We start from the raw sequence: 21,074 nt of genomic DNA, 5'->3' as shown, positions 1-21,074 counted from the left end.
GAAGGAAAATTGAAATTAAAGATTTATACACACACCTACTTGGTATGTAATTACATACACAAACACACACATAAAAATATATAAATGCCTATTTACACACAAGTGCTTTAAACCAGCAACAGATTGTAATTTTAAACAGAAAGTCAAATTTTATATGCATGTATTTGTGGTATAAAACTGATTTTAACAGTCCAAATACACTTTGTATAGTGCAAGATATTAAGTATACACAAACTGGATTCACCATAGTCTCCTATTTGAAAAATATGTCCCAAAAGATATACATGTACAGACGTTTGCCACTAGACATTTGACAAGCCTTACCTCAGTGCTAACAGTGCACCCTTCCTTCACACTATTTCTCATTCTGATTTCTATTTCATTTCTCAAAGCTGCAAGCTGTTTTGGGAAAAGCAAAATATAAAATTCCTTATAATTGTGATAGAAGAAAAGTCACCAACATAAGTAAAAAAAGCTTACTTAGTGTTTATAAACAGAAATCTTAATCCTATCTCAAATGCACGTTGAATAACTATATTGGGTACATGGGGCGCTAAATGATAGATTACCTGCAGACTCCTGCATACTCCAAAAAATGTCTTGGCACAAGAGCTCTTCCTACATTTTATCCACTTCAGTGCAAGCCAAAAACCACACTAAGAGATAATTTAATAGCTAATATAATTTCTTGCCCCACTAAATATATTTCACTCCAATTAAACAGGGGCCAACAGCTCACAAAGATACAAAATTTTTCAGAGAATTAATAAAAGTCACATCAACTTTCAGTCCCTTCTTTATACTTACATCCTCTTCCTTGGTCAGATCAAACTCCCGAGAGCTGTCTTTGAATAAAGCCACGTGGTGGGGACCTTCACTAAGGGTTACCTAAATGGTAAAAGCCTTATATGAGAAAGTATGGTAAATCTAATAAAGAGAATTGTGAGAAGCACATAACACATATATGCTTCCCACTGCAGACACATATATAATGCTTATTTACCACAGGACTACTTATAGCAGGAAGTACTACTACTCTGACAGTATATATGGATCACATATAGGCCTGCAGAAGTTTTGTATTGACTGCAACAACTCACTCGCTTAGAGGCCATTTTATAAGCAATGTTAGAATATACTTCAATTGATGGCATAATCAGATGGAGAACAATACAGCAAATGCTAATTCAGATATTATGATGTTTCTTACCTTAACAGGGGAACGTGTCATCATCTCCCCAGACCCTCGAGGGAATATGCGGGCTTGGGCGATCATTTCTAAAACGCTGGTCTTTCCTGCGCTTTGATCTCCAACCACCACCACCTTAAGTGAAAGTTTAAACAGCCATTGGCTTTGAGCCGGACATTTCGGAAGCTTAGACAAAAGCTGACTTAAAATATGTTAATCTGTATCAACATGGGCTGTATTATGTTTGACAAGAAATGCATTGGTTTAAATGTGGAATCCTTGAATAAATTCTAAATTTAAGTCACACAAAAAAACCTGACCTGTGCTTAAGACAGCACAGGGTACAAAGCACCCTAACAGGCCCAACCTGCCAGGCCACCTAAGAAAGAGAGAAGGGCTTGGTGTTCTCCTGGCAGGCAGTTCTCTCCTGGAAATCCTGAAAAATCCTTTCAGCAGGCAAAACACTGGAGATTACTCTTCTGGTAGGTGCTGCTTCTGCCCAGAGAAGGATGAATTCTTATGTAAGTGTTGTTGCTTCCCTATCTCGCTGGCTTCCTACAGAAACCACAAGTGCTACAGGGGGTTGTGCAAGCAGAAAGTGTTCCCTGCTCCCCCTCCAGCAGCCATAGGGAGAACCAAAGCCCTTTGCAGGCTCCCCCTCCACAGCAGCCCTGCTGGGGACCTGGCCAGGGCATGTCTCCTTCCCTGCTCTGCCTGTATGTGCCAGGAAACAACAGTCATTTTTCAACCCCGAGAAGGCTGGGGTGCCCCCACTGAAAACAAAAGGCTGAGCACAGCAGCAGTATCTGGATCTAGGTAGGGTTTATCTGAGCCGAGACAGACTTCATATAGTTACACTGGTTATTCTCAAAATCCTCTTATGCTTCCCTATCTCGCTGGCTTCCTACAGAAACCACAAGTGCTACAGGGGGTTGTGCAAGCAGAAAGTGTTCCCTGCTCCCCCTCCAGCAGCCATAGGGAGAACCAAAGCCCTTTGCAGGCTCCCCCTCCACAGCAGCCCTGCTGGGGACCTGGCCAGGGCATGTCTCCTTCCCTGCTCTGCCTGTATGTGCCAGGAAACAACAGTCATTTTTCAACCCCGAGAAGGCTGGGGTGCCCCCACTGAAAACAAAAGGCTGAGCACAGCAGCAGTATCTGGATCTAGGTAGGGTTTATCTGAGCCGAGACAGACTTCATATAGTTACACTGGTTATTCTCAAAATCCTCTTATTGCATTTAAAATGGAGAACAGGTCTTAAGCAAAAACCCTGAAGTTACAAGAAAATAACCTAGCACTAGCTAGCGTTCCATTCAATTACAAAGACTGGTGTTTCAGTAATAAGCTTTCGATTTTTCATCTACTTACTCGAGGTAGGTGATCTTGAGTGTTATAACTAGCATCATAATCAGACAGGATATCAAGTACTTCAGAATACATATCAATCAAGGATTTCTACAAAAAAGAAAGTATAGAGAAAAAACGCAGTCAATTAACAGAACTAAGACTGGATTCAGATTACTCCATCTGCATATTCTGTAAACTCATATGTAAAAACATGTTTATTCTCTCCTGATGGTTTGAAATCTAAATTGTCCATACTGTGCACAGATCTCTGTTTTATGAGGTACAATACCAAGTAAAGTCATCCCTTGCTTTCTGTGGATGAAAATGTGACAGCTGCAGATGCATCTTGCTGTAGGAGCAAAATGAGAGCTTTTATGTACAAGATAAAAGAACAGCACTCAGACTTCACAATTTACAAGTTAAGAAGCTGAATGGAGTTTCCTCCATTAAATATCTAGACTTAACATTTTCAGCTTGATGAACAGTAAGAATTAACAAGGACATAGAGCTATCAACCTCATTCTATACAAGTAAGAATTCCTTGTCCTCCAGTTTCCAGAGGAAAGAGGAAGATCCATACTGGTCAGCAAGTGACACAGAGAGGGGCAGAAAACATCTGGTTTTAGAACACTCAGGATGTTGGCAGACAAAAGCAAAAGTGTACTTAGTTCAGTCTCCCTGGATTTACACGGGGCCACGAAAAGATGTTTCCTGACCCCATAACTGTATTCCTGCCAAACTCAGTAAGGCCCATGACAAAACAGAAAGGTGTCAGACAATGTGTGCAATAGGAGTTGGAATACTCAGGATGTTGGCAGACAAAAGCAAAAGTGTACTTAGTTCAGTCTCCCTGGATTTATACGGGGCCACAAAAAGATGTTTCCTGACCCCGTAACTATATTCCTGCCAAACTCAGTAAGGCCCATGACAAAACAGAAAGGTGTCAGACAATGTGTGCAATAGGAGTTGGAATTATATTTATTACAAATACAGTGAAGCTACATCAAAAACCCAATCCACATTTCCCACTTAGACAAGCTATTTTGTTAGACATGGTCATGCCTTCGTGCTCTTCAACTGAAGCCATTTCCAAAAGTTATATAGTTCAAAAAAAGAGGATGTATAAAAGCTTTACTGTGTCAAAATGTTAGCATAGATATCTTAAAACAAATGTTATCAGTTCATGTATGAATTAACAAATACAATTTACATAGAAAATACGTCAATTATATTTCTATGCTGATCGTAATACATAAGTACCTTTAATTTCCTCTGATGAATTCCCTTGTCATCTCTTTGCAGTACCAATTTTCTTAATTCTTTGTTCTCCTTCTCTAATCGCTCAAGCATTCTTTGGTATTTGAGCTACAAAACAGTGGTGCAAACATACTCTTGTAATTATGGAAATAGTACACTCACACGAGCAAAGTTTCACCTATGAAAAATATATTATGCTTCAGGCAAGTCTTTCAAAAATATAGAAACTTTTGTGATTGCTACAGTTTATTAAAAATACAAGACTATCAAGAGAAGACTGTTAGGATTCTTTTTCAGCAACACCTTTGCTTTAGAAGTTTTAATAAGACCACAATGTTCAAAGTTGGAGACACATAAATAAATCTTCAAGCATCTTAAACAAGAATTATTTTCAAAGGAGCTATACATACGCAGTCAGACAGCAATTAGTGTCAGTGGGAACTGGCTGTTCAATGAAAAAGATCATGGGGCTTAAATGTGAATTTGCAAGCCTAGTTTAGACCCTCTCTTCAGTATAAAACCTCAGTTCAAGAAACAACTGTACCAGCTCAGTCGTGTTTAGAAAGAGATTACAATAGCCCCCTGAAGACCAGAGATGAATAGTTTTCACACCTACTCTGAAAACCGTTTCCTATGATATGGAAATGTATTTGGCCTGACTGTATTTTAAGAACACATCAAATGTCAAGCTGTTATAAAAAATTTGGCCTGACTGTATTTTAAGAACACATCAAATGTCAAACTGTTATAAAAAAAGGTAAGTAATAAATGCTTTCAAAACTAGCAAATGAAAAGATTACCAAACTTCATATCAAAACAATGTGGCTAAGCCAAACAGCCAATTAATTTAGAAGTCTACTGATAGAACAACTCCTTAATAAGTAAATTCATTTCCTTTCTGCAACAAATGTGCCATTTGAACATACAAGACATCACAGATGTATATAGCAGCATTGAAGTTATAAAAGAGAACTGTATAATGTTAGGAGTAATTTAGCATGCATAACAGGTTAAAAAGTGGAATATCACCATTGTATTTACCTAACACTCCTGGGCTAGCTTTACATTTCAGGAATATGTAGCATTGAAGGCAAGAGAGGTATTTTGGGAAAGCATGATTACACATTTGCCCTATTTTTATACTCCCCTCTTGCATTCTGTCAGTCACTGTCAGAAAAAGGACACACTAGACTCACTTTTGGTCTGTGCCAACACAATCAACTCTGTATTGATAAACTCAAAAGGTTGAACAAAGAACTGCATTTTTAGCAAACATAGTATTTCAGGTGTGGTTTTGTTTAGTAAATCAGAGCCTGCTGCACAAAACTCTCTAGTTAACATATCAGTAACTCAAAAAAGTTACCTGAGTGCGTAAAAGTTCTTCTTGAAGCTGATCAATCTTCTCCTTGTCAGAAACCTACAAAGAAAAATAACCAGGGCTACTAACACATTGTTTAGTTTATCCACTGCAAGTAACCAAATCCAAAACTGAAAGCTTCATTCCACAGAAGAAAATTGACTTCACATGCATTTTAAAGCCAGTAAAAATTCTTCAATTAGCATTTGAGATTTAACACTGATGGGAAGTTCCATCTGCAACAGGAGGTTCACATCAAAAAAAAGTCTTAATTCCAGTACATGCAAATGAAAAAGAGTTAACCCTTCAAGACTTAATACTATGAACGTGAGCTTAGGGAAAAGCAAACTCAATATGGTCAGAGTTTTCTGGTGACTGCCCTAAATATAATTTTAGGTCAAACTTTTAGGATTTTATATGTCCCATCCTGAATTATCAGGATCTTATTAGGATACAATCACTAAAACACCTGCTTGCTACAGAAAGTGCTTTCAGGTGAGTATTCATTATTTCTAAGTCTTCAAGGGGATTTTCATTTCATATTTGCTTTGCACAACTTCATAAGTTGTAGTTAGAACAGTCTCGAAGGGTTATTTTAAAATTATTTAAATTACATTAAAATCTGGAAAAATTAGGATAGTATAATACAAAACATTTTGAAGTTAAAGGCATAAAACGTAGCACTAAAACACCTGCTTGCTACAGAAAGTGCTTTCAGGTGAGTATTCATTATTTCTAAGTCTTCAAGGGGATTTTCATTTCATATTTGCTTTGCACAACTTCATAAGTTGTAGTTAGAACAGTCTCGAAGGGTTATTTTAAAATTATTTAAATTACATTAAAATCTGGAAAAATTAGGATAGTATAATACAAAACATTTTGAAGTTAAAGGCATAAAACGTAGTAAGATCAGGCAATTAAAGCCATTCAGTCAAATTTTCTTAAAATAGGTTCATTAAGATGTAATAAACAGTTGTTCAAAACAATAACTTTTTAACAATATAAACATGAAAGCATAAGTGGTGCAATACAAATTCATATAATGTAAATATTTACAAACAACACAAAATCTAATGGTTGACTGATAAATTTAGAAAAAATTATAATCAAAACAATTACTGAAAGAATTATATAGGTAAAAGCTTTAATATTTAAATAAAGCTCATGTGACATTCACATCTCCAGTTAGCTTCGTACCAGAAAGAGTATATTATTTAACATGCAAAGACAGGGTTATTTAGACACTAATCAATTTAGCTACTATAATTTCACATCAGTTGTTACAGATTAAACAAGAAAAAAAAACAATTATCCATAGTGATTGATGATATATCATTGATATTCTTTAGCTATTAAACCTGTAATATACAGGATTGTGCCTGCACTTTATAGAAAGCAACCCAAGCTTCCATCCATATCCAATTATTTTTTTACTCATAAATAGCAAAGAGGAAGTGCTGTATATTGTCTTCCTTTTTATTTCTGTTAATTAGTTCAATGATAGCAACAGTGCATCAAAACCAGAGTTAGTTTAGCACACAGACAACTTGATGCGTGCAGCCACAAGGTGGTATATGTAAATAAGCATTTACATATACACACACTTTAAACACCTCAGAGACATAAGGTGAAAATAAAATTCGACAGGCAAAGGGAATGGTGCAGAGTCAGAAGCAGCAAGAAAAATAAAGGAAAACAGAGTGTTTATGAGCAGTAGGTTTTTGTAGCAGTTAACGTTTGCCCACTCTTTGCTCCTCAGCTGTTCCTGAAAGTACTTCTGGGGCCCTGACGCGTCGCTGAAGGACACACTCAGAGACAGGCTCCCTCCAACCATCTGAGCACTTTTTGTCTTTTCTGCACAGTGCACTTGTGTTAAACACCGTAAGCAAAAATACTGCACATAGCTACACACTGCAAGATCTGAAGCAAAGAACTCGCTAGCATGAGATTATTAATTCTAACAAGGAAAATTAGGTAAATTATGCCAAAAATAACAAAGCACTGTAGAATGATGTACACGGTTCAGGATTTGGTTCAGGAGTGCTTTGAACATTAGTACATATGGTATTTTGGACACGTAGTTCATAATATTGCTAAAAAATTTAACAACCACAGTGTATCAGTATAAACTGTGCTTTAAGAGGGGAAACAAACGAAGGAATAGCTTTGATGAATATACAGAAGAGACTGTTATTAACTGCAGTATTTAATTGTCTGTGCAAAATTGTTTCTAAAGATCTGCTATCATTTTCAGATTGGTACAGTATAAAGCAGGAAAAAATGTTCCCACAGATATAGTGCCTTGTAAATGGCTGTACTCTTACAAGACAGAGCTACCGCAAGCAAGCAACAGTAGAGACTTGACATTTATGCACATACTTTCCTTAAATGCATTTTTAATGTATGAACTTCAAATAACAGTTTTTAGAGGCAGAGAAGATACAATTTCCAAGTGACACAAAGTACCTGTTCTAACACCATGCTTTAAATGCAACTTGGTTAAACTGAAACAGGACTACACGTCTGTAGTGAAGTTGGCTGTAATGATTATTTAGACTCATGATTTAATTAGTTAGATTTTTCTAGCTCAAATGAAGAAGGCTGAAGTATTTGATTAGTGTGCCCTTAAGCCATCACCTTTCGCTTCTGGTGGGAAGAGCCCATGTTATATTGGCCAGCGGCTCTGCGCGCTTCCTCTTCGTGCTGCTGGATTTGTTGTTGTAACAGAATGAGTTCACCGAGCAGGCCCTGCCACGAGTTTATAATAGAAAGGAGAGGAAAAATTTGGGGTGTAAGGAGAACAAGGTTAAACCAAAGGGCACGACAAAGACAGATGAAAAACAGGTATGAATGGGTCAGTTCAAACAAAAGTGAAACTTCATTAGCAAGATCTCTTGCTAACTAGCTGGGAGTGGATATAGCCAGCAAATCATGCATTTTGCAAATCCAGGTAGAACAAAACAATAAACATTTAGCTACATTTTATAATTATATTCAACTTTAACTAAGCATCTAAACCTTAAAAAAATTCTACAATCCTGGCTTTAAAATATTCTCAAAAATTTCAGGATTTCATTTCAATTATCAATACCAGAATTTTTTAAGTATCAGAAATTTTTCACAACTTAATCATGCATGAATTTAAAGAGAGTGCTTTGGACATTCTACACAAAGCTGCACACGAGAGCTAATAGGCTCAACTTTGTCAGGAATGCAAAAGTTCTCATTTTATTCTTATTTCCAGCACCACAGACAGTTCATAGAAAGATGATTTTGCCTGCTACTTAATTGTCTCAAACTAGGAGAAGCAGAAGAGTTTCTAGAGCATAGAGAAAGAAAAAGCTCCCTTTCCACTTCCACAACACACTGCAGCTTAAATTCATGCTGCCATAATCCTTCCTGATCACTTCAAAATCCCTGTAACTCCATGCTTGTTTCTTTACCTATTCAGCATTTCCATGAAGCTGTTTTCTTCTCTCCTCCCTCCACACCAAATATTCTTGTAATGGTAAGCTGTCTTTCAAAATTGGTTTAGAGATACTATGACAGCATCTACTGGACCTTTATGCACAATTTATTTCAGAGAATGTAGACAAAAGTATTAATGAACTGTTTAAATAAAGCTCTTTAAGAAAATATTACATCTCTTTCTAAGAAAACATTCAGTGAATGAAAGGTTTCAAAAATGCACTTTCAGGAATCAAAACAAACTCCAAAATAGAACTTTGGTGTAAGAATTCAAGACATCAACCATCAATTACACATTTGTTGCATGAGATACACACAGGCATGTACACATAAGGATAAACAACACAGGAGAGAATGGATAAAAGAGAGACAATCAAATGACCAAACGTAAGCATTTGTTAAGTAGTGACTTGTATAACATTCCAAGAACAAAAAAATCATCACATTTGTATTTTACTCAACAACGTGCACTTTCAGGAATCAAAACAAACTCCAAAATAGAACTTTGGTGTAAGAATTCAAGACATCAACCATCAATTACACATTTGTTGCATGAGATACACACAGGCATGTACACATAAGGATAAACAACACAGGAGAGAATGGATAAAAGAGAAACAATCAAATGACCAAACGTAAGCATTTTTTAAATATTGACTTGTATAACATTCCAAGAACAGAAAAATCGTCACATTTGTATTTTACTGAACCACTTTAAGATTTAAGAAATTTCTATATTGCCAGACCAGCGAACGCATTAGAGCTGTGCCAAGAACTCAGCCAAAACAAAAGATTTCATTTCTATACAGCAGCAAGGAGAGATGACCTCATAGCTACACCTGGTGTTAAGAGGAACTATAATAATATTTTGCTGTTTCTCAAACAAGCAAACTCGCAATATGACCTGACACAGTTTCTTTAAACATTATGGGTCAAGAAAACACAAGAAAAAACACTGAACAAAGTCTGCCATGAAGGTCTTTTAGCATTTAAGCAGGAACTGTAACAAATGTTCAAAGTCACCGAATCTAACTATTTAATTTGTAATTACTTTCTAAGACACCTGGTCTGTGTGACTCTTAATCAATATGACCTGACACAGTTTCTTTAAACATTATGGGTCAAGAAAACACAAGAAAAAACACTGAACAAAGTCTGCCATGAAGGCCTTTTAGCATTTAAACAGGAACTGTAACAAATGTTCAAAGTCACCAAATCTAACTATTTAATTTGTAATTATTTTCTAAGACATCTGGCCTGTGTGACTCTTACTCCATAGTAAAGTATGAAAAGCCGAATTCAACTACATTTACCCCATTGCGTAAAATATTCAAGTAAAAATTACAGTGACTTATAAGGCCTCTCAAGAATACTATCTTTTTTGTATATGTCGGTCTATAAGATTATTTCCTTTAATAGCACAGAACTATACACAAAATGCCCAGGCTGGTATGAACCAGGACACAAACAAAAATGATGCCCAGGCTGGTATGAACCAGGACACAAAAATATTTACATCTCTCTATCATTGGACACTACCACTGCTTCCACACCCCTGCCCCCAAAATCATCAATCATTCCAGCGTAAAACCAATTTTTTTCCTAGATAAATTTCTTTAAAATAAATCAACATTGATCAATTAATGGGATTTAAAAAACCAAGTTGTTTACAATTGTTATATTATTATTTTCACATCAAAGAAACAATGTAAAGGGGAGTAACACTGGCTGACAAACACAATGGGCTTCCACACCCCTGCCCCCAAAATCATCAATCATTCCAGCGTAAAACCATATTTTTTTTCTAGATAAATTTCTTTAAAATAAATCAACATTGATCAATTAATGGGATTTAAAAAACCAAGTTGTTTACAATTGTTATATTATTATTTTCACATCAAAGAAACAATGTAAAGGGGAGTAACGCTGGCTGACAAACACAATGGCACAAACCCTGCAAAGTCATCATGAGAATCTGGGTGTACAATAAATTTAAAAAAAAACGGCAAAACAAGTGCTGACGCGGCACAAACCCTGCAAAGTCATCATGAGAATGTGGGTGTACAATAAATTAAAAAAAAAAAAAGGCAAAACAAGTGCTGACGTTGTTACTACATATACTTTAAAACTATTTTTAAACTATTACATTATTTTACATTAAAAGTTAATATGCTGTACTTCAGTTGGGTATGACTACCTCTTTAATTTAGAAGTTTCTCATGACTAAAGTATTTGTGTCCATTTTCATGAGCAACCAGAGCCCTGTTTATTTGCACGTCTTGACCCTTTCCACTATTTCCCACTGACTTCAGTGTGACTGTTCATGAGAAAAGCTGAGCCACAATAAGTCTTTGCAGGAAAAATAATTAAATATTGAGGGACGTAAAGGAATGAAAATGGTGAGGAATGCAAAGAGACCAATTTCTAAGAACTTGAATAAATGCCACAATTTAATCAAGAGTCCTTACAACATGAAACTGGGAATTAAGTTGAAAATATAATGGTGCTATGAACAGAAGAGAGAAAATAAGGGAACCTTTACTGCATAACTTGCAAGAAAGAATGAAACAAATGAGAATGTTTAAAAATAAAAGATCCGAGTCAAGTGATATTCCATAATAAAGCTGCTTTTTCCCTCTCCTGCAGTAGCTGTCCTGAAGAGCTGTGCCATTACTGTGCCGCTTCTTACAGGGACTGAAGGTGACCCTGTGCTGGCTGAGCGACGCAGCGTACGCACTGCCAAATCCTTAATGGTACATCACGTTCTTCAAGGTATGAGATTTTATCAAATTACCAAGACAGAGAAAGGACCCTGCAGTTGGTTTTGAATTGTTTATTTATCTGGCTTCTAAGCCTCAAATCAATACTTGAGTTACATTTTTCACACCACTTCATCACAGCTATAGCCACTATAAACTTTCTTTAAGAATTGGGCTGAGCTTTGGAACTTCTTTGCTTGAAGATGAAGCTGAAACTTTTGGAGACAGACAATAGTACAAGATAACTTTCTAAGAAGGCTTAAGTGCAAGCCTGAACTAGTCTCACACATACAATACAATGTACACACTACACCATAGTTATAAAAGTTATCTTCTCAACTAGTCTCACACATACAATACAATGTACATACTACATCATAGTTATGAAAGTTATCTTCTCTCCTTTTTCTCTGAGAACAAAATTTCTTATTTAATACAAGCAGAAACAGATTTAAACTCAATTTATTTAAATTACTTAATCTGAACACTCCAGTAATTTTCATTTGATTCTCTTAAAAAATTATGAAATAAGCACATTAGCTGGCAAGCAGCAGTACAGTCTGATTTGGTGTTTGGGACAACGTTCACTCTCTCAGTGTTGTCTTGCCAACTAACTGGTTTCTCACTCATTCTACAGGAAGTTTTTAGAGACCCATCTGAGGAGCATGTCCAATAACAGTTCTACAGAATCTCCTCCAAATGAGGAATTCCTAGATTCCTTTGCCAGTAACTCATCTTTTCCACAATGAAACAAAGAAAAGCTGCTCATCAGACACATTTAATACCATGCTCCAGCACTTTATGCATTCATACAATCACAATTTGTCAACTAGTACTTAGTTGGCAGTGGAAAGCACTGAATGAAAAAAGGCCATCTAACTCATTGTCTTGAAAATAATAATTTTGCTTGCCAATAAACTAAGTGATTATGCTTTGTTAGGTATTCATGTGTCTTGTTTGAAATATAACAATGAAAATTGATTATATTAATTAGCAAACCAGCAGTTTCTACGTGTCATGTATCAGATATAATTGGAATAACAAAAATTAGTACACCAGACTAAATTTTCTAAATCATATCGATTTAATATGGGCTGTTATTTTCCATACCACAGCCAAAGTTTTGTTGGCAACATTACAACGCAGTTGTCACTGTATCCAAAAACCAGCATAATAAGTATTAGTGATATTACTGGTATTCAGAAAGAGTCTCAGTTAATTTAGTTCTCAAAGACAATAAACTAAGATGGCCACTTCTTCACAAATCAACAGTAAAGTATTTTAAATGTTTTAAACAGTGAAACCTGTGCTAAGCAATCCCTCAAGAGAAAATAAAACAACATATATAGACAGTGTATTGACAAAGGGGAAACAAAACGCAAACTTAATTCTCATCCATCACTGTTCTAAGGGGGAAAAACAGTTATAAAAAGTGAGCTTTGTACAGGTTTCACTATATATTGCCATGCAGAATTAATGTAGAATAAATGTATACATGCCTGCATATACAGAAATGCTTTTTACATAAAAGCCCCAGTTACAGTTCAGACATTTTCAGTTGAAAAAATAAATATATAAAAATTTACAAATTCCCCAATATATATTATTTTCCTTAATAATTTTTAAAAATATACACAGGAAAAAGGAAAAGAAATAAATATATAAAAATTTACAAATTCCCCGATATATATTATTTTCCTTCCATTTTTAAAAATATACACAGGGAAAAGGAAAATCCTTTAAAGAATGAGCAACATTACAATTTAGGGATTTAATATAAATAAGATCTACTATTAATGAAAGCAAAAAAAATTAAACTTCACCTTCATCACTTCAAGGAAAACATGCTAAAACTTTCTGTTGCCAAAATACAGTGACTTTTTTTTTTCCAGAAGACAAGATCCTTTAAAGAATGAGCAACATTACAATTTAGGGATTTAATATAAATAAGATCTACTATTAATGAAAGCAAAAAAAATTAAACTTCACCTTCATCACTTCAAGGAAAACATGCTAAAACTTTCTGTTGCCAAAATACAGTGACTTTTTTTCCCAGAAGACAGTAAAGAAAGTGTGATGTATGCTTTTTCTATATAAGGAAAGTAAAAAGACAGACTGCTTTAAGAAATAGAAATTCTTTACTAAGGCAGAAATTCTTTATTAAGATCCTTAAGTAAGAATCACAGCTGTGAAAATGTCAACAGAAACAAGGTTGCAAGCAAAAATACTTGAAAATAACTATAAAAGCCTAAACCACCTTCAATAATAAGCTGTAAGCTCAAGTACCACTGAGAACATGCCCTGAACAACTGCAAAAGCACATGAAACACCTAAAATTACATTATTCTCACAAGCCAATTTTCTTAAGAATGCAACTCCTAAAGATGTTTATGACTGCCTTGTGTTTTCCTTACACCAAAACGTTTACTATCACTGTACTGTTTAAATATTAAAAACAACAATGCATATTCAAGTAATTTTCAATGATAAATTCTATTCAAGCTGGTTCATATAAACATCTGCAGCTAGCTGTTGAAGCACTTTTAAAGAAATTACCCGTGTCAAGACATTTTTAATTTTGCAAGAGAGTAATTACCTTCTTGAACTGTTTGTCATTGTCATAGCCTTGGTCAGTAGCTCTGAATGCTGTTTCTCCTGGAGAACCTAGAACATAATTACAGAAACTCATTATCACACGGAAAAGGCACTTAAAAATTCTCAAAATACACTTACTATAAAATTAAAGTTTTAACCCCTAGGAATTATTAATTCAATAATCTTTGAAGTTCCTAATAAGAAAGAAAAAGATTCACCTTAAGAAACTGAAAAAGAAATTCAGTTTAAAACACATCTGAAAATTTTATGTCTAATTTGTGACTCAGACTAGCTATATAACAATGGAGAAGGCAACTTCAGTTAGACTATTAAAGTTCTGAAAACATTGTAAAATTTATTATTTCTGATAGACATGAAAGGATAATACAAACTCCATTGCTATTGCTGTAATGAGAAAAAAAATTCTTTCCTATTGTAGTGACATAGGTTTTCAAAACTAGCTTCTGGAAAATGCCTGAAATAAAAAGCATCTGCCAAGAACTGTGGCAGAGAAACAACAACCGTTCATCTGTTCATTCTCACAGGGAAGGATCTAAGCATTCTTAAAATAGTTGGAAAGTATTTGTAATTCAATATTAAATGCTGTAAATAGTTGTGTTTACACTGACATTCACTCCTCTTAATATAGTAATTTTCGAAGAGTTTGTTTTAAAGAGGCAGGTTAAGGGCAGTAAAAAGGGCTTTTACACACCTAACAACAGAAGTAGATCAGAAGCTCCTAAGACTTCACTAACCAAATTGTAACCTGTGAAAAATCAGCAGAAGAGGGGAAATAAAAATTATAAATACAAAACAAAATTCAAAACAAAGATGAGGGATCTTTGTCTCATTTGGAGGACCACGCAATCATAAATGGCAATTATGCCCATGTGAGTACGATAACAAATAGGCGACATCTCACAATACCAGTCAACAACACCCCAATTTGAAATAGCCAAAATACACAGGAGATTGTAATCTACTTGTCACTCTATTGAACTTGATCCCTACTTAGGTGCTCGCTGAGTTTGTTAGATTAATAAACTAGTTCCGTTATTGGCAGTATTTTAAGAAGATAAAAATACACTTCTTATGTGCACTGATATAGAAATATTGTCAAACAGTAATGACTGTTAACACCTCACAGATACTGTGCACTGATATAGAAATATTGTCAAACAGAGTAATGACTGTTAACACCTCACAGGTATAATCTTTTATGAATGCAAATTTATATGGTTTGATAATTATTAAGATATATAATAGGAATAATCTCGCACTTTATTACAAGAATAATAACTGGGTGAAGTTTTAAGCTGATAATTATTAAGATATATAATAGGAATAATCCTGCACTTTATTACAAGAATAATAATAACTGGGTGAAGTTTTAAGCTATGCTCATTAGCAAGTCAGATAAGATGATCAAAGCAGTAATTTTCAGTTTTAAGAAGGCCACTGATCAGAAATGTCTTATTTAAGTCTCCCAAGACCTGAAAACTACTGCCTGGACACACTGAATAGACAAACCAGCCCCTTTTCTTTTGTGAAGGGCTTATAGCTCCTACCTACTCCTTCGAAAAGCAGCCCCTACCTAAGCTAAATCTTCAAGCAAGTCCTTCTGGAGCTGTATCCAGGTGGAAAATATCTTTCAACCCAAAAGAACACCTTCATTATAAATCTCTTCTTTCACATGCCTGAAACATGAATATCTACCACTCTTAATAATCCAACTCTTTTCTCCTTTAACAGCTGTGGTACTGTTACCATTCAGCACCCTCTTACCTCCAAATTCCAGCTGGACACATCCAGCTTCCATGACTCATTGCAGCAACATAGTTTTCAATCTTCCATCTGTTTGTGTAGGGTTGTATAAGAATTCTAGTTTTCTATTCAATTTCACATTTTGGTTCTCTGTACTTGCTACTAGAATTCTTGCTTTTAAAAATACATTACACTTACCTGTGTCCATAACACTTTCAGACGAGATAGTCAATGAAAAGGCAAGCATTTTCAGGATCCACTTTCTTTTAGCATCTAAGGACATATCTGTAACCTCATCTTGTAATAGCTTAATTTTTCAAAATTAAAACTAAGCTGAAAAATTGCTCTCACCAGGAGAAAAAAATCCTTTCAGTGAAGTGAAGCTCTCTCCAATCTTGTCAAAGTCAGGCAGGAGTTTGGCAAGGTCATCTGCATCAGGAAGGGCTTTGATAAGTTTTTCTAGAAAAACAGTAAAACAGCTAATGAGTAGGGTTTTTTCCTATTACTTTTATGAAAAAAAAGAAAACCAAACATGCTTAGGCTGTAAAACTTAGCAACTGCTTCAGGATGTGGCTTTTATTCTCCTTTTTTTTTTTAAATAAAGAACTCAAAAGTTTCTTTCCACATGCACCTCCCCCAGTTAGTGTTGGGAAAGATTATGAGATCTGAAAAATCAATTGCTTTTTTAGACTTTGAACTTCCTGATAACCTGGTTGCCTCAGATACTTAAAATAGCCTGAAACGCACTGCTGTGTTTCACCACATTATGCTCTCATGTACCTCGTAGAGGATGATTTAAAATTACATGACACTAGAACTACGTTCACCTCTTGTACATTTTAAGAAAACCTTATTTTTCAGTTCCATAAATAAGCCAATTTTGTAATCCTTTAAAACCCCAAACTTGTTGGTTTTAAAACCCTATATAAAGGTAGTGTCCATGAGCAATAAAAACAAGAAAACATTTGCCTCAGTTATTCAGGCTCTGCGTTTACCTAAGAAATGCTAGTACATGTAGTAAAATCTTCATGATTTTTTTAAAAAAAAAAGAATCCCACCTTACTATCCTGCATATATATGAAGGAACTCAGTGTCTGTTTTTCAGATTTCTATCTTTCAACTGAAATATGCAAAAAACCTACTGCAACCAGAAGGTTCAGGAAAACAGAGTCTATATTTTTCATTTTCACTCAAATTACACCTATAATGACTACTGGAGAGAGGCATCAAGGACCTATGCCCTTATGTTTAAATTTACATGTCTTAGTCTTTAGATAGAGTAACATTTTAGCTTTTGTGATACCAAAGTCAATATGTTCATCAAGTTCCCAAATGAAGTCAGGAACAATCCACTTGTATTCATCGAGGTCTGGCATCATGTCCTTCCACTGATCATATGTCTAACACAAAAAAGAAAAAAACATTAGTAGAAATAGAAGAGATGTATGTAGAGAAGCACATGAGCAATCTATTGAAAAGTAATACCTACATATAAAACATGCTAACCCACCATCTTTTAGAGATGAATAATACTACTTGGAACTTTTAAAATCTATACTAGTTCTCTAAACAATCTGTTTTCTATATTCCTTCGTCTTTATTATCATTAGCTAGCCAAACAATGGTATCTTGTGTTTTTGTGGATATACCAAGAACTGTTGTTCTAAAGTACATAATAACAAAGACAAAACGCGTAAAATAGCTTCAAAAGATAAATACCTTCTTTACTGTATAACCACCACCTACAGCAGATCCTAATACAAGGTAGCGAAGTTTGAGAAGCCTCGATGCTAGTCTAGCTAGCCAAAAGTTCCTGTGGGACTGGTATCCATATTTTACATTTAAAAGTTTTGTTTTGCGTAGGGGAAGACGATTAAGAGAAGAGAACAGCTGAGCAGATATCCTCAGTGGAGGTCTTTGAAATTTTGAACTTGGATAGTGGGGATGATGTATACTTCGGGAAACAAGATGTAAGTTTTGAAGTGGTGATTTTCTTTTTATTCCATAGCTGCTATTTGCTAGACTCCGGCAGATGACACTAAAAGAAAGAAATAAAAACTCTAAGTAACAGATTTCCTCAACATACCATTAATTCAATAACCTCTTCAGAAGCAATTCACATTGCATTTTAGCTGGGTACAGATAAATTAGAGCACCATTCTGAACGTACAGTTTCCAGCTATCATTAGTACAGTAACAGGAAAATAAAAAGCTGTAAAAATCATTAATAGATACTGCATTTCTAATAACTACAGAAATAAAACCTTAAATACCATTTATGAAGTCTGTTATGAACTAAATTTAACTTCCACCCTGGATTAAGGCAAGTAACATGTCTGTGGTAAAACAGTTTGGGCAAACAGCAGCTAAGAGTCCATAGAGGACTTGACAGTTTGGCCTATCTTGTTATTCAAAATGAACTTTTAGATAACAGATGATTTTCAAACTTCAAAAAAAGCAATACACAGACAAAATTCCTTTGCAAAATACAATTGCCCTGTTTTGGCAAAGCAGATTCTCCTTTGCAGTTGAAGCATTTACTTAATGACATCGTCCAGTGACTTCCACTCTAATATTCTCCAGTTCCAGAATTACAGGATTATTGCTTTGTCTTAGGTCATGCATAGACAACATTACTTCTGGAGATGGCTATACCATGTTTGTTGAAGACTTCAATAAAGTAATTCAGGTTTATGCAAGAGGGAAAATTTCAGTCTGAAAGATTTCACTCTGAAAACAGAGCCCAGCCACGAAAAGCACACATTAAAACACAGGGACCTTATCAATCCTGCCTATGTTCAAACAAACGCATAGGTTGGAATAAAGCGCCTTGTATACTTTCTACTACACCACCTGCATGCTTCAACATTTTGAGGTGGCTTTGCTAGTTTCGGGGAGCGACAACGGCTCTGGAAAAAGCAATTTCTTTTGTAACTTTTTAGTTTCACCATCATATCAGAATGGTTAATATGAAATCATTTACTGGATAAAAACATGAGTGAAGTTACAGTTCTTGAAATTAATGCTTGTCCCTTGATGCTTCTTTCAGGCTTTTCAATATTATCAAATGCCTTTACTTACAAAGGGAACAAATACAAAAGAAGAAAGTGCTTCGCCATTTAGAAGGCAAATTATTCCTAAATAAGGCCGTATTCCTAAATAATTTAAAATTAGCAGATCTTAAAGAGAGTAAGTGAATTATATGAAATGGAAAGTATTACAGCATCTTCTAATAACATACTCTATAATCTATGTAATTCTTTGCCTTGAGATCTTCCATGTACTAGAGATGACATTGTCTATTACAGGCATATTCCTAATGCCCAAAGAAGTGGAAGTCTTTGTTATAAAAGAACTTTTGACCCAGAAATTGAGCTTTTGGAAGATAAGCTGAAAATCAGAATTACGTGAATCAAGACATTTTCCTCTCTTAAAAGGCCAATTCTCACAGTGATCTATGTTTAGAAATTTCCTTTACCGTAATGGAAAGCTTAAAAAAAAAAAGGGAACTCCACTGACCCTTATGAAAGTCCTCGTTCATAAAAGTGACTAAGATTTTGAAGGATACTCTCCTTCTACACTGCACTATCTGGAAGGCTGCGCCTTTGCAATAACAAACTCAGTATCTAGAAAGAGGATAATAAACAGGAGCAGAATAATCCCTAAAGTAGCAACAAGTTTCTCGTCTTTGACATGGAATTACAACAGGCTCAGAAATTAATCACAGATAGAACCAATACAAAAGTGGCTACATAACGATAAAAAGTAAAAGTGCCTCCACACCAGAAACATTTTGTTTCCCGCTTTTGAAGACAGTATTTTAAACCAGGGTGTGGTAAGCCTGTAAGAAGCAAGCTGATGACTGGGCCGTTATTTCTTTTGTTTTGCAGTCACTGGCATTACACAGATATTTAGCGTTTTCAGCAGACACCAAGTGGTAGTATATACTATGGCAGTCACTTCTCATTGTTAGTCTTCACCTAGATCAAAGGCATTTTGTAATATTATGTCATTTTCTTCTCTGTGAAGAGAAGAAATTTTTAAAATACATTGTGTTTTACAGCATGTGCTCTGTATGCTTAAACTCAAGGAACACGTAAGTTTCATCATGTGTTCTGTATGCTTAAACTCAAGGAACACGTAAGTTTCATCACCAATTGTTACAGCAAGAACTTGATCAACAATTGCCTTTTGAGTGCTATCACACATTTCAAAACCCACCTGCTTTAATTGCACCTATAAAGTCTTACAATACATTAAAAAAACCCTACTACTCCATCATTATACCAAAACTTCCATTTTCTCATTTCTTCTCTTCTCCTACTGCTAAAAGCTCACGATGAATAGTGACAAAAAAGTCGCGTTAAGATCGTCAATGAAAAGCGCAGTTAGACTGAAAAAGGTGCCAAAACCCATGTTATTACTTTAACTATTTAACAAATTCCAATTTAAAGCCTCTGGAAAGCCTTCCAGACACGAATAGCTCTGCCATTAGAGTCTGCCTTATTACAGGTCTGCAAACCTGACTACTCCTGAATTGCACTGACATTACAGACACCTTATAAAACACGAAAAAGTGGCCTGTTCCTGTTGGTAGCCAAGCCTTCCACCTGGAGGTCACACCTAACATTTCACACATATTGCTCCAGTTTAAAAGTTAAAAAAATCCTCACCAGGGACAAGTCTTCTATAAACAGGTTACATAGACTTTTAGTAACTATGACTGCAAAGCAGTCTTTCAAATCTAACCCAACAAAAAGCATTATGGTATTTTCCTTTTCATTTGGCACTAGAAAACACTTATTTTCCTAATGATGCTCCCAAATCTGCCAAGGAACATAGCGAGATTACGAACCATTCAGTTTCACTGCTCCTGTCTGGAATTGTGTGGAAGAAGGGTGAAAACCAAGAGGAACGTAGGGTTTGGCTGGGACAGTCATGCTCTGGACACGAAGGAGGCCCAAACTCCCTGGGCAGGAACGCGGGAACCGCAGCTCCCTTCCACAGCGCACCTCAGGTCCCGGGGGAGCTGAAGGATGGGGAATTTCCCTGCCCGGGAGCAGCAGCTCCACCCCGGCAGGCCTGGGGGTCGCCCCTGCGTCATTCACACACACACTGCGTCCCTCACCGCCCACCCCGACCCGCCGCGGGGCTCCGGCCTCCCCCGCCGGCAGCCCCCTTCCCCCGGGCGCCCTGGGCCCGCTCAGCCGGGGCGAGTGTTACAACGGACACCGCTCCCGAGGCGTGAAGAGAAGGAAGGAGGAGGAAGGAGGAGGGAGGAGGAGGGAGGAGGAGGGTCGCGGCTCCGGAGGCCGCTCGCCCCGCACAGCCACCGCGCCC

At 36.0% G+C, this 21,074-nt stretch overlaps 1 protein-coding gene across 1 annotated transcript in view; it reads right to left on the bottom strand.

Moving 5' to 3' along the window:
- Window positions 1-21,074, bottom strand: part of OPA1 (optic atrophy 1 (autosomal dominant)) — a 76,670-nt gene that overhangs the window by 34,494 nt on the left and 21,102 nt on the right. The window contains exons 6-18 of the mRNA XM_014945791.1: window positions 20,590-20,746; window positions 17,454-17,772; window positions 17,038-17,134; window positions 16,086-16,193; window positions 14,683-14,736; window positions 13,972-14,039; window positions 7,786-7,896; window positions 5,155-5,208; window positions 3,795-3,899; window positions 2,556-2,642; window positions 1,211-1,324; window positions 808-888; window positions 325-399 (exon numbers count right to left, since the gene is read on the bottom strand). Of these exons, the coding sequence (XP_014801277.1) occupies window positions 325-399; window positions 808-888; window positions 1,211-1,324; window positions 2,556-2,642; window positions 3,795-3,899; window positions 5,155-5,208; window positions 7,786-7,896; window positions 13,972-14,039; window positions 14,683-14,736; window positions 16,086-16,193; window positions 17,038-17,134; window positions 17,454-17,772; window positions 20,590-20,746 (1,430 nt within the window). The remainder of the gene's footprint in view (window positions 1-324; window positions 400-807; window positions 889-1,210; window positions 1,325-2,555; window positions 2,643-3,794; window positions 3,900-5,154; window positions 5,209-7,785; window positions 7,897-13,971; window positions 14,040-14,682; window positions 14,737-16,085; window positions 16,194-17,037; window positions 17,135-17,453; window positions 17,773-20,589; window positions 20,747-21,074) is intronic.

The sequence above is a fragment of the Calidris pugnax genome, unplaced genomic scaffold (genome assembly GCF_001431845.1).
Source record: "Calidris pugnax isolate Ruff unplaced genomic scaffold, ASM143184v1 scaffold111, whole genome shotgun sequence".
NCBI classification, from domain to species: domain Eukaryota; kingdom Metazoa; phylum Chordata; class Aves; order Charadriiformes; family Scolopacidae; genus Calidris; species Calidris pugnax.
The sequence above is the reverse complement of the archived record's forward strand: the minus strand, read 5'-3'. Positions and strand labels throughout refer to the sequence as shown.